This window comes from Agelaius tricolor, unplaced genomic scaffold (assembly GCF_023055355.1).
Source record: "Agelaius tricolor isolate 1412-34295 unplaced genomic scaffold, bAgeTri1.0.p SCAF_13, whole genome shotgun sequence".
Taxonomy (NCBI): Eukaryota; Metazoa; Chordata; class Aves; order Passeriformes; family Icteridae; genus Agelaius; species Agelaius tricolor.
Window position 1 is genome coordinate 5,484,498 of NW_027269273.1, and position 13,889 is coordinate 5,498,386.

The following is a 13,889-nucleotide window of genomic DNA, read 5'->3' on the forward strand; positions in this document are numbered from 1 at the left end:
CATACAGATGCACACTACATAAGCCTTGTGTCAAGCTTTAAAAGTTTTCTCCAAATCCATTTCCCACAGTTTGTGGAAGCAGGCTGTGAGCTTGCTCTCCTGCTCAGGGGTCTGGAATGTGTTGCCCTCCTGCTGCCCAGTGCAGGGTTTGTGCCTTGTTTTGATCCTTCCTCTTGTGCCAGGGGCTCTGGGGATGGGTTTGGACACGAGGCTTTGTGTGTTGGGATTGCAGAAATTTGGGAAGGGGGAAAGGGCCTTGTTGCCTGAGGTTGCTCAAGGAAAGCAGAGGAGATAAAGCTGCAACACAAAGGGTTCTTGCAGAGAAATCACCTGGTGCCAGCAAGGAGGGGCCTGGGGATGCTGGAGAGAGCCCAGGGCAGGCACCAGGATGGGCAGAGGGATGGAGCAGCTCTGCTGGGAGGAAAGGCTGGCACAGCTGGGGCTGCTCACCTGGAGAGGAGAAGCTCTGGGGTCACCAAATTGTGGCCTTGCAGGGCCTGAAGGGGCTACAGGAAACATGGAGAGAGACTGGGGATAAGGGATGGAGTGCCAAGACACAGGGAATGGCTTCAACATGACAGAGGGTGGGGATGGATGGGATTCTGGGAAGGAATTGTTCCCTGGCAGGGTGGGCAGGCCCTGGATCCCTGGCAGTGCCCAAGGCCAGGCTGGACACTGGGGCTTGGAGCAGCCTGGGACAGTGGAAGGTGTCCCAGCCATGGCAGGGGTGGCACTGGATGGGCTTTGAGGTCCCTTTGGACCCAAACCCTCCTGTGGTCATATAAAGATCAACTCCAGCCTGGGAATCTTTCTTTCTCAGCCACAGAGAAGCAGACCCAGAACACTTTGCCCTTGCAGCAGCATCACTTTCAAGACATTGTTCCCTTTGGGCTGGAGGAAGCTCCCAGGATTTGGTATCACAACTCCCCAGAAGTGACAATTGTGCTGTTTTGCACACAAACCAAAGATTGGGAGCTGGTGGGGAAGAGGTGCACGGGGGAATCCTCCTGGCATGTTTGAGTTCTCTGCCGTGGAGAGGGGTTAAAGCCAGAGGAAAAGCAGCTGGGAATGGAACTGGAGCGAGGAACACCAGGGCAGGTGAGGAGGTGGAGCAGAGGGAGCCCAGCACCTCAGGCAGGGGTTTGGCTGCAGGTCTGCACCAGAAAGGAAGGAAGGAGAGGATGAAAGCTCTGCCCACCCCTGACTCACCCAGGGCACTCAGCTGAGAGGTGTTGGCGGTGCTGAGCAAATCAGGCGAGTGCTGGTCTCTAATGCTCTGATGAGTAGAGCAATCAGTCCCTGCAAACACTGACAGAGAAAACGGTGAATATGAACATTTTACACACTCTGAGAGCCCAACTTGATGGAGTTCCCCCAAGCATAAATAAGAAATCGCTGTAGAAGTCAGTGGAGCGCTGTAAAACCTTTGTGAGGCCTGATGTGAGCCCTGTTTGCAGATCGTGCCTGGGTGATTCACGGATATTTCCTTGGTACTGTAACAAGCCTGGCCCTCCGTGGGGTGCAGCCATTGATTCTGAGCCTTAAATGAACACAGGGCTCAGCTCCTGTGGGCAGAGCTTTTTGGGAAATGTTTTCAGAGAGGAAAGGTTTAGCATTGCTGCAGTTGTGGCCATAAACACCTGTGGATTCCTAAATAAGAGTCTGCTGCTCCAGTGGAATATTTCCAGTTGCTCAGGACGTGCAAAAGTCAAAGATTTCAGGATAATTTCTGCCACAAATCTGTTTTTGAAAAGGAAGGTAACTCTCAGTGCAACTTAAAGAAACAGCAGCCTGTTCTCCAGGCATGTAAACCCCAGGTTTAAAATCTATGGTTTGTGTTTATTATTATAAATACCTGAAACAACCAAATAATATTTTTTTTAATAAGCAAGGGAAATTAAACTGATTGTATAAAGAGACAGGGCACTTGTTCTCAATGCATCATGAAATAATGGTAACACAGTGGTTATTTTCATATCGGGGGAGCGGAGTTTGTGTTTATTTCTAATCCAATTTCAAATATAAATGAATTGTTTTGAAGGCTGGATAAATCAACCCAGCAGACCAAGACAATTATGGGAGGTGAGTGGTGCATTACTGGCGAGGAGAGATAAGAAAACTGCAGGGTCTGAAGGGGTGAGCAGAGGGAGCACCCAGAATTGCAAATGCTCGGGGCTGCTGAGATGTTTGTCACTGTGAAACCCCCAAAGTGAGGGAATGGCATCAAACAGCCTCAAAATGAGGCTGGAAGAATGAGCTGTTATCCTTTAATATAATTTGGGAGGGGGATAGAATGAGCTTCTTGCTGTTCTCACCTTCCTGAGGGTTTTGCTTTCCACCTCTTGCAGCCAGAGCACTGTGATTAAAGCAATGAGGGAGGTGCAGGTCAGAGAGGGGAAAAGCTGAGACTGAGGAGTTCAGCTGTGCTTGTGCTGTGTTTTAAAAGGAAACAGAGAAGAATTGCAGCTGTCTGGTGGAAGAAATCTCTTTTTTTGGTGAACCCAAGTTTTTCCCAGCACCTGACAAAGAGCAGTGTTCTGGCAGAGTTGGGATTGTTCAGCCTGGGGAGGAGAAGCTTTGGGGTGACCTCACTGTGGCCTTCCAGTGTCTGGAGGAGCTACAGGAAACGTGGAGAGAGACTCTGAACAAGGGATGGAGAGGCAGGACACAGGGAATGGCTTCCCAGTGCCAGAGGGCAGGGCTGGATGGGATATTGGGAAGGAGTTGGGCAGGCCCTGGCACAGGGTGCCCAGAGCAGCTGGGGCTGCCCCTGCATCCCTGGCAGTGCCCAAGGCCAGGCTGGACAGGGCTTGGAGCAGCCTGGGACAGTGGGAAGTGTCCCTGCCCATGGTAGGTGGTAAAAGGAGCTGAGATTTAAGATCCCTTTGAACCCAAACACTTCTGTGATTCCAAGGGTGCCCTGGGAATGGTTGTTGCTCATTGGAGTCCCAGATAAAGCCAAGGCCAGAGGTGATTTCACATGGAGAAGGTGTGGAAGAGATGCACTCCAAGGAGGAATGTGAATGTCACAGGGTCACTGAGCTCAGGCTGTCCCCAGCGTTCAGCTGTGCCTGATGAGAGGTGGAAGGAAGCTGGCCTGGCTGTCCCTGTGGAAACCAGGCCCAGCACATGGCTCCCACCTTCCTTCAACTACTGCAGCTTCCCCCAGTCCAACAGAGATGTGTGTGGGAGCACAATGAACCTGTTTTCCCAGCAACATCAACTGAGTTGATGTTTTTTACAGACTTCACCTCCGTTGCATCCTGGATCTCATGGCTCCACGACTAAATCTGCTTCCCTGCGTTTCATTTAATTGGTCCCTGGGTTCATTTGCTGGTTGCTTATGGCTGAAAGCAAATGGAAAACTGCATTTCCAGGGCCTGCCTTGTCTAAATGCTGCTTTTTGCTCTACATAGGCAGTGCCCTGGGACTGCTGGGAGAAGCAGGGCATGGGCACTGTCTGATTGTGGTAACTGCAAAGAGCACTGAGTGTTTATTTTGGCAGCTTGCAGAAGAAATTTCTACTTAAGCTGAGCCTAAGGAGACTTCTTAAGGCAGCTGAATCATTTAGAACTGGTTTCTGGCTTAATTCAGCCCAGAGGAAGAAGTGTTTAAGCTCTGCCTGTGTGTGATCTTGCTGGGCAGTCCAGCCTTTCCTGGGAACTGGGAAAAATGAACACTTGAGGTGTGTCTGGAGAGGAGGGATCAGGATTGTGGCACTGGTTCCTTCAGGAGGGATTGGGATCATGTGTGTGGTCCTTCCTGGAGAAAGCCTGGCCCCAAGGAAGTCATTCAGGCTGAGGATGTGAGAAATGCTCCCAGCAATCCCACAGCATTCCCTTAACCCTGCAGGGCTGTGGGGACACACAGCCACCATGTGCACCCAGCTGGAGGGGTGAACTGCTGAAAATCCAATTTTCTGTGTGGTCATGGGAGAGAATCTTCCTGCTTTTTAGAGGGCAGAGGTTTCTGTAGATGTGTGGCCAGAGATGGTGGCAATAGGGTGTTGTCAGTGGGGAGAAGAACTCAGAGGGATGGTTTTGGTTGCTCTGATGGAAGGAAGAAGCTTTGAAGGGCTTATTGAACTCGTGGCTACAGAGAATTATTTTCTGGTGACATTTTTCTCTAGAGCTGGTAATGAGATGAGTGATACTGGTGTTGTTTCAGCTCTGCAGCCCACCCAGCAGGAAGCACAGCCCAGGCTTTGCTCCAGCCTGCAAAAACAACAAGGGGAGGGAGATCTCTCACCTTGCACTGACAGGAGGTGCTTTGTGCCATCCATCTCCTCCTTCCAGGCCAAGAGCCCACCAAGGAGAATTTAAATCTTCAATGTGATGAGACATGTGCCTGAAACCACTGTGTTCCTGGAGAATCCTCTGCTATTCCATGCTCCCAGTATCTCCTCCTTGGGTTTTGCATGGCACAAACATTCATTTTGGTGTTCTGTGTGTCCCTAATGTGATATAAAAAGCTAAATGCATTACAACTGCAGAACAGCACATTGTTATTTTTTCCTTTGACTTCTTCTGCAGCGAGCAATTTTTTGTTCCATTAATAAGCCTTGTGGTATTTTTCTTTTCCTTCTCATGCACTCTCCCCCAGATTCATCCTGAGAGGATTTCCTGGAATGGCTGCATGCTCTTCACACTTCTCCATGTTTCTTACTGAGCATGGGAAGAACTGATGCCCTAAAGGAAAGTCACCAGGATAATCCAGTTCAGGTGTTGATCTGACTGCCAGCATGGAGGAATCAGTGGGGTTTGAATGACAGTGTTCAGAGCTGGACATCTCCATCCCTTTGTGGGCAGGAGCAAATGGCTTTCAGTTTTGTTTTACAGGCTCTGGAAAGGACCAAAATAGAGAGGAGGAGCATCCAGTGTCATGAGAAAATAGGTTTTGTTTTCCTAGGGAAAAGAGGCTGAAGCACTCCCCAGATGTTCAGTTCCTGCTCCTTGGTCTTGGCAAGGCTGCTCTGCCAGAATAATTTCAGCTTCATCCCCATCCCTGGGGGCTGAATTAGTTCCCAGGTGTCCCCTATAAATCTATAGGGCCCTGTGGCCCCAGAAGGAGCTGCCAGAGGCATTTTGGGGCAATAGGAATGGCCAGATGTGCCTTAGGGAGGAGTCAGGTGTGCCTGTGTTTCAGTAGGTGGCACTCCTTGCCCTGCCTTGGGGACTGCCATGGATTTTGGGGACGTGGTGGAATAGCAGGAGGCATCCCATGGATGAGATGGGGGGAGTCTCAGGTGTGACCACACCTTGAGGTGCTTTTTGCAAGGGTTCAGCTGCTGTGCTGCCTCCCTCGAAATTTTCCTGTATTTTTGTAGCTCCTTCTCATCATGAAGGTGTTGCTGTGACTGTGCAGGTAGGGCAGGGATTTGGTTGTGTGCCAGTGGAGGGCAGAGCCCTGCAGGTCACAGAGCTTCCCAAAGCTGCACCAGCAGGATAATCCAGCACAAAATCCAGCTGGTTCAACTTTCTGCCATGGGCTGATCTGCTCCTGCAGATCTTTTGGGTAAAGAGTGGAGTGGATTAGGCAGGGCACAAACACCACATCCAGGAGGAGGAAGATGTTTATGTATGTGGTCAGTGGTGCGTGTCCAGCCTCTCTGTCCCTGCTGTCCTGGCTGGCTGGAACAAGGTGACATTTTCCTGTCAGGGATCGTGCCAGCTCCCTGAGCCCTGTCTTGGGAATCCAGGGAGGTGTTTGCAGGATAGGCAGTGCTCAAATCCAGCTTCAGCTTGAAAAATGGCAGCTGAGTGGGTGCATTTGGTGACAGATGATCCCTGGAAGGGTTCAGAAGCAGAAGGTATCAGAACCCCGGAGCTGTGCAGAGAGGAAATATTGTGAGTGCAGCAGAGAGGAGAGCCATCCCTGCTCTGTGTGATTCCCACCAGCCAGCCCTGGTGTGCCATGCTCTGGGGGGGCACATCTCTGCAGATGCTCTCTTTTTTGGGCTTCCCACTCGACATCCAGGCACATTCTGGCAGTGGAGGGAGCAGGGAAAGGCTTTGGGAAGGTTTCCTTAGCTGTGAGCAGCTTCACCCAACACCAAGCCAGTTGGTGCATTCCTGCCATTCTTCTCCCTAAAGCTGTTTCTTTCCATTCCCTGGATCAAGCAGACAAAGCAGCTGCTCTGTTGAGCCTGAGATCCATTTATTTATTTATTTGTTTGATTGGGAGCTTTAAATCAAAAGGGATGGGACCATAGGATTTATTTTTATTGGAGTGGGGCTGTACCCTGAGATCCCACAGCAGGATCTGTGCTGCCCACAGCAGGTTTCTGTGCTCTGGCTTCTTTGGGAGAGCAGGGAATAACCAGGGATAGGCAATTACAGGCTGTCTCTCCATGGCAGAGCCCTGCTGTAGGCTTCTGAAGCCCTTTGGACTGCTTTGGCCTCATCTTTAAACACTGGCCTTGGGGCTTGACAGCTGCTGGTTATGGTCCCAAATCTAAAACTGGACCATAAAAATCTCTATTGAGACTCCCAAGGGTCTAATGAAAATCTGCTTCCTACCTGGAGATAAATATACATTTTAGGTACACTCAGCTAAATTCCTTGACAGCTTTATGTGCCATAATTTCTCATGTTTTTCTGTGGATCCTTTCTGTTCTGGGGCACTGTTGTCTCAGTCCCAGGCTCTGCCCCTCTCACATCTTATTTTACTGCTTGTCACTGAGAAATTATGCAGCAGTTTTCTTCAGGGCTGTGGTTCTTTTGAAGCCTGGTGGGCTTCAGGTAACTGTATCACCTCTCCCTCCTGCAGATTTCACTTCTGCAGGGAGAAAAGCAATAAAAATTACAGCGTGTTGGCTGAACGCTGTTAAAATATTTTATTTATCACTGATTCCCAGTTTGTAGGCAGCAGGAATGCATCTGTTTAATGCCTGTTGTCTTTAAAATGGAAATGTTCAGCAGATAGCTGGTACTTTTGTTCCCAGTGAGTTATGTGAGATGGAAATAGTAAAAAATGCTGTCTGGACTTAAACCTGTGGAAACAACTGGGGGACTCTGCTTTGTGCCTGGCACAAATGTATCAAGGGGACTGAAAACTGAAGAGTTTTGCACAACCCAAATTTTTCCCCCCTTTCCATGTACATCTCAAAAAATGCAGGATCAAATGCACAAAAAACCTGCAAAGCCTCGTGTCTGTGAGCAGAGGCCAGGCCCTTTCCAGCAGCAGTGTGGAGCAGGGAGCAGTTCTAATTCCTCATCTGTTCTCTTTTATAACTTTATAAAATAAAGACCAGCTGCAGGTTGAAAGCTGGAGCCAGTGTGTAACAGGGTGGGGAAAAAAGGGCAAGACCAAAGGGGCTCAGCCCCATAAGCAGGGACTGATGTCTGGCACTCCCAGCTCATGCCTGGCATGGGAGGTCTAGACAGAAACACAAAAAATACACTCAGGGCTGCATCCTCCTCTTCCTCCTCAAATCAAACTCCCCAAGAGGGAACAGAAACAGCTGCTGGAAACCTCTGAGCATGAAACTGTGCCAGTGCCCCAGTGCTGCAGAAGCTTTTGTGAGGTTCCTGCGCTCTGAGGCTTTCATCACTGGCTCCTCCAGGCTGGATGATTTGACCAGGAACCCCCAAAACAGCTCAGAGCCCCCTGTTTGTTCCCCAGAGAGCCAAGGCTGGAGCTGTGCTCTCAGGGTGAGCATCAGCACCTGGCTAATGGAAGAACCCAGAATCATTTGGCACCAAGGACTTGGCCACTGTGGCTCATTTGTTTGATTTTGTTATTTCTGTGCTGCAGCCCCGTGAGCTGTATGGCAGAGGTAAGGCTACACAGAAAACCTGAGTGCATGAAGGAAAACCCTGCACTCCGGGGAATCTGATCGGTTTGGTACGGCAGAAACTTCGGCTTTCACATGGGTATGTGGGCCAGGCAGAAAATCTCCCAGATTTTAAGTTAAGGGTTTTTTTTTTCTCAGCGCTCTGAAAGCCAGATGCCCTGCCTCCAGGCTTTTTCAGCGCAGACAGACTTGACCGATATTCCCGTGAAAATCTGGGTTTTTGGAGCCCGGAGCTTGCTGAAGCTTGAGGAGGAGCCATGCCAGACGCTGGCTTGTGAGAAAACAACACAACCCGGCTCTTTAAAAGCAAAGTAAAGGGGGGATAAGTTCTTTAAGGAGAAGCGGCACCTTGAGCGGAGCAGAGGGAGGGAGGGGAGCAGCACGGGCGGTGTGCGCGGCTCGGAGCGCAGCCCAAGGCCGGGAGGGCAGGCACCGCTCGCTGCTCCCGGCCCCTTCCCTCCGTGCTCGGCAGCCCGCGGGGCGTGGGCGGCGCGGGGCGCGGCGGGGCCGGCGGGAGGGAGCGGGGCGAGCATGTGCATCCTCCCCGCCGCCCCTGCCTCCCTCCCGCCGCCCGCCTCCCCTCCCTCCCCGCTCGCCGCCGCGGGTGTGTGTGTGTGTGTGTGTCTCGGCTCCCTCGGCAGCCCGGCCTGACGCAGGCGGATCCACATCGCCCCTGACAACACCCCGGCTCCGGAGCGCCGTGCCGGGGGTCCGGCTGCGGCGGCCCCGCGGGGCCGGGCCGAGCCCAGGGGGGCGGCGGGGGCCGGGGTGGCCCGAGCGAGGGGAGGCGGCCCCGGCGGGGGAAAGTTGCCCGGAGCGGCGAGGGGCGAGCGCGGCGGCAGGACCATGGGCACTTTGCGGGATTTACAGTACGCGCTGCAGGAGAAGATCGAGGAGCTGCGGCAGCGGGATGCGCTCATCGACGAGCTGGAGCTGGAGTTGGACCAGAAGGACGAACTGATCCAGAAGCTGCAGAACGAGCTGGACAAGTACCGCTCGGTGATCCGGCCCGCCACGCAGCAGGCGCAGCAGCAAAGCGCCGGCACCTTGCAGGGCGAGCAGCGGACCAAGCGCCAGGCGATCTCGGCCGAGCCCACCGCTTTCGACATCCAGGATCTCAGCCACGTCACCCTCCCCTTCTACCCCAAGAGCCCGCAGTAAGCAGGGGGTCACCCCGCCGCTCAGCCTCCCCTCTCTCCCCCATCCCGCTCCATCCCCGGCCTCGCCGCCGCCCGCCGGGCAGGGACCGGAGCGGAGCGCGGCATTCCCGCATCCCGCATCCTCCCCGGGTGGCCCCGCGGGGTGGGAAAGTTGCGAGCGCTGGGGGGGGAAGAGCGGCAGGAGTGAGCGCCGAGGTGCCGGCAGAGCGGGACGCGCCCGTCCCGGCTGCCACATCCCTCTGGGGCACGGGATCGTGTCCTGGGCATGGAGGCTTTATCGCTGCGGGAGGGAGCGGGAGGAACCCGGGGCTGGCCGCGGGACCCCACAGGGAGACAATCCCAGCTGGGAAACTTGGAGCCCGGCGGGATGCGGTGCCCGGCTCTGCGGGCGGGGGCTGGTGTTTTGGGGAGGGGGGTTCAGCAGAAGCAGGAGCTTGTTGCGGTGTCCTGGTGCGCCGGAGGGCGTGCGGGGGACTGGGAAAGTTGCGGGGATCCTCAGGTGCCGGCGCGCCGGGGGATGCGCTGCCCCGGTTTCACACCTGCCGCAGATTAGGGAAATTAGAGCGCCTTAATAGGGAAGCGGAGCCCTCCCTCGCTCGGTGCTTTCTCCTGGCCGGTACATCGCCGTGCCTTCGGTTCAGCGCTCCTTAAGGGATAAAAAAGGAGCAGGGAAGAGGTGATGAGCGGATGCTCGCCGCGCTGGGCTCCGTGTGCGGGGCCGGGGCGCAACCTCCCCGTCGATGGGCAAACCTGCCTCCCCTCCGCGGCCGGCATCTTCCTCCTATGAGGAATTCCTCGGGATGATAACCGGGAGCGCTGGCGGATGCCCGGAGCCATCCCGGTAGTGGGGAGCGTGTGCGCCGGGTGGGCTCCGGGATGCGGGGACGGAGCGGACGGTGCCCGGGGCACAGGGATGGTTCCCGGGCAGGGATGGCGGGACACGGGGCACGGGGACCCTGCCGGAGTGTCCCCTGAGGGCCCGTGGCGGGGCTGGCCCCGCTCCCCGCGCAGCCTCGGCCCTTTCCCGCCGCCATGGCGGGCCCCGCCGTCTCCAGGCAACTGCCCGCCCTCAGGGCGGCCGCCATGGCGGGACCCCGCCGGGCCGGGCCGGGCCGGGCCGGGCCGTGTGTGCTCCTCCTGCCGCCCCGCCGCTTCCCATTCCCGCTCCCATCCCCACATTCCTGTTCCCGCCCCCCATTCTCACCGCCACAGATATTTTGTCCTTTTAAGGTCGTTCTGAAGGGATGTCATGGGAGGAACGGCGGTGGCGCGTGAAATGCTTCCCTTCCAGCCCCCAAGACGAATAAAACACCCCAAAAAGTGATCAGGAGGGCACAGGGATGGCTGTGAAATCCCTGGGGTGTGTGATAAACATCCACACATCCCACAGTGTTAATTTCCTCAGGGAATTCAAAGCCCCACACGTGTCGGTTTCCTGGTCGGCGTCGCTGCCCCTCGGCGCTCCTGAAGTGCAAATGGAGCTCCCAGAACTCCGGGAAGCGCCGCAGGTTCCAGCAGAGCGAGTCCGCAGCCTCTGCCCTACCCACTGGAATGTGTAGGAAAAGCCTTGCACGAAGGTTTTCCAGCTGGGATTTAAATCGCTCCTTGTGTAAATGCAGCCCTGCGGTCTGGCGTGGGGTGTAATGCCCAAGTCCTCTGGCGGGTTGTTTTGTATTGATCATCCGTGGCCAATACTTGTAATATTATTTACAATATTCAAGTCAACTTGTGGCTGCAGGTTGTGATCGCTCAGGTGGGGTTTGGAGCAGCCCGGGATAGTGGAAGGCGTCCCTGCCCAAGGCAGGAGGCTGGAATGAGAGAAGGTTTAGGGTCCCTTCCAACCCAGATTGGTCTGTGATTACAGGAAAAGATCCTTGCTAATGATTTCAGGAATGTACTTGGCTCTGGGAAGTGTTGAGTGCTCTAGGGCAGCTTTAAGAGCCCAGTGGCCAAGATAACTCATGGTGGTGAGGACCTGGAAATAACAAAATCTGCACAAAAGGGTTGGGTTTTTTCCCCCCGTTCATGCTGAATCTCAGTGACTCTTGAGGTGATGGCACCCAGCCTTTGGTTTTGTCAAGCCACCAAGGACTGTTCAAAAGGCAGGTGGATGTGGCACTTGGGGATGTTGGTTAGTGGTGGCCTTGGCAGTGCTGGGAGAATGGTTGGACTGGATGATTTTAGAGGGGTTTTCCAAGCAAGATGATTCTAAAGTAGCCTCTGGGTTTGGTTTCTTTTGTAGTTAGGTGGTGTTGGATTTGCTCTCCTGCTCTAGCAGAGGTGGCTGGAGATTGGTAGGGTCAATAGCAGCAGAAAATCTGTGGGAACTGAATTATCATGAGGGTCATGTAGGTACTTGAGGGTCTGTGGTGGTGGAAGCTGTTGTGATGCCACACAGAAGATTCTGGGTTATAGAGTGGCTGAACTCTGAATGAGTGTAAGAGAGCTGGAGAGGGACTGGGGACAGGACCCAGGGAATGGCCTTGCAGTGCCAGAGGGCAGGGCTGGATGGGACATTGGGAACGAGGAATTGTTCCCTGGCAGGGTGGGCAGGCCCTGGCACAGGGTGCCCAGAGCAGCTGGGGCTGCCCCTGCATCCCTGGCAGTGCCCAAGGCCAGGCTGGAGCAGCCTGGGACAGGGGAAGGTGTCCCTGCCAGGAGGTGGAACTGGATGGGCTTTAAGATCTCTTCCAACCCAAACCATTCTGGGATTCTCTGAATGGCTTTCCAAGTGTGAAAGTAAATTTAATTGCCCTGTGTGGACAAATACTATTCAATCTGCAGGATCTTCCCTCACAGACACATCCTCCCTCCAATTAAGGATGTATGTGGTTAAATAAAATTGCTTTTTCAGAGCTGTAAGAGTTGGAGTTGATGTTGGAGGGTTGGGCTTGTTTTGCCTCTGCAATGCTTTTAAAAGTGAAACAGGACTTTGTGGGCTGACTTGAGGAGCTGAAATCCATGAAGGGACACTTCCAGCCATGCAGCCATTTTGTCCTGAGTTATGAGTGAGAGGAATTGGGCATTAGCATCTTTATCAGTCTCCTTGTCCAAGAAGCCAGTTATTTAGAATAGAAGCCAGTTATTTAGAAAAGAAGCCAGTTATTTAAAATAAGTGGCCTTTTTTTCTCCTCCCCCTCACAAAGGACATAACTTGCCAGCAGTGACCGAGGAAGAGGGCAGGAAGCTGGCTGGTTTTCCGCGCGGCACAAAAAATGCCGTGACAGATCGTTCTCTCCTCTTCATCTTCCCAAATTGCTGCTCGTGTTTGTTTTTCCACACCTTTGACCTCTTGCAGGGTATATCCTGGCTGCTAACAGCCTGTCAGCACCGAGGGAATACTGGGAGACCGAGTTTGTACCAACTGCCTTTGCACTTTAAACTCTACAGAGCAGACAAGCAGAGAGAAGCCTTTTCAACCAGCAAAGCTGCAACTCTTCCCTTTCCCTGCCTCCTTCTTGCCATGGGAAAATACCCAGGACTTTAATTTTAACAGGCTGCTTTGTTCAGGGATCTGCAACAGCTGTTTGCCTTTTTGGAAGGCTGTGTAATCAGCGTGTTTTCTTTTCCAGAAGGGAGAAAAAAAAGCAACTTAGAAGTAGAACACAGAATAAAGCATGGAGCTCGTGAGTGTGAAGGGCCTGATCTCTTGGCTGAGGTGGTACAAGCTCTGCTGTTAACAGAGACAGCAGCAAAGTGCTGTGTCATTTGTAAGAAATGTTGAGTAAAAGGAAAAATAACTTGGTTTGGGCAGTTAGCAGACTTTTGGGGAATCTGCCAAAATCCCAGAGACTCATTTGTGAGGGGAGGAGCAGCCTGTGAGTTGTATTTAAGAGGTCTGGTTTAAGAAATATAAAATACTTGGTTGCATAGCCTTAGGGAAAATACAACATCCATACAAGAGGTTTAACAAAATCTCTGCAACAGCCAGATTGGTTCTTTGAAGGAGAATGTGCACATCCTCTGGGGGCTAGAGGCGTATTTTAAGTGATCATAATAGTCATAAAATCCCCAGAAATACTTGAAAAGCACTTTGTATTTAGGTGTTGGCATGAAATGCTCTTCTGGTGTTTATCAGTGCTATGTATGCTGCAGTTTCATCTAAAAACCCCTGAAACGACCCAAGCCCCTCTCCCCTCACTACAGGAATTTGGGGGGTGGTTGGTCCATGGTGAAACCACTGGGAATTGGTGGTGATGGGGGAGGAACTGAGGCCCACTCCTGCAGGGATGGTTTGCTGGAATGTGGGGCAGGAGCTGGGATGGCGCTGGCCTCTTGAGTCCTGTCACTGTCTGGTGAAGCATCTTGCCCCAAGCAGTCAGCAGAGATGGATGTAAGTGGTGCAACCTTTATTTTTTTATTTTGGTGTCAATCCACTCTGACACGTCCAGCGAGCAATTAATTGAGCTGCATTTATCATTTGTTGTGGGAGCTGTTAAATGCTGTGGTTGCTTTAATGTCCAATCCATCTGAACGTGGTTTAAGCTGATGTTCGATGGACAAAAATCCATTAATGCCAGTGGGGTTTTTCGGTGCATTTGAAGGGTCAGGGTTTGATGGCACAGGCTGGGGAGGATCCCTGGTGCTGTGCTGTGAGGGATGAAGCTCTCCCTGGCAGAGCTGTGAGCACAGGAAGGGCAGTGCTGGAGCCAGGCAGCCGAGCGTGATTTCCCCGTGTTGTGACAGGTCTGGCTCGGCAGTGGTGGCACTGATGGGGCTCCCCTCGGTGCACTCGTGTGACTCACGCTGCTTTAGTGCCTTGGGAAGTGACAAGGGGGCACTGTGACAGCTCAGCTCCTTGTGTAATATGTTACAACCCTCTGAGGTTTGGGTTACTCACGGTAGTAAGGGGTGGCTGTGTGGTGTTAGGCTGTTAAGCACAGAACTATGATTTTTCTCTGTCGAAGCAGTGTTTGGGGTCATCTTTCAACACG

At 53.1% G+C, this 13,889-nt stretch overlaps 1 protein-coding gene across 3 annotated transcripts in view; it reads left to right on the forward strand.

Annotated features, from left to right (window-relative positions):
- Positions 1–13,889, forward strand: part of PRKG1 (protein kinase cGMP-dependent 1) — a 383,398-nt gene that overhangs the window by 18,885 nt on the left and 350,624 nt on the right. The window contains exon 1 of one of the 3 annotated variants that reach the window (XM_071438577.1): positions 8,030–8,106. The exons of 1 other annotated variant lie outside the window; for it this stretch is intronic. Coding sequence is in view for 1 of the 2 variants with exons in the window: in XM_071438574.1 (XP_071294675.1) it covers positions 8,642–8,952 (311 nt within the window). In the remaining variant the exon portion in view is untranslated. Of the gene's footprint in view, positions 1–8,029; positions 8,107–8,170; positions 8,953–13,889 lie in introns of those variants that run through there. One more of the 3 variants, XM_071438574.1, reaches the window with a different exon arrangement.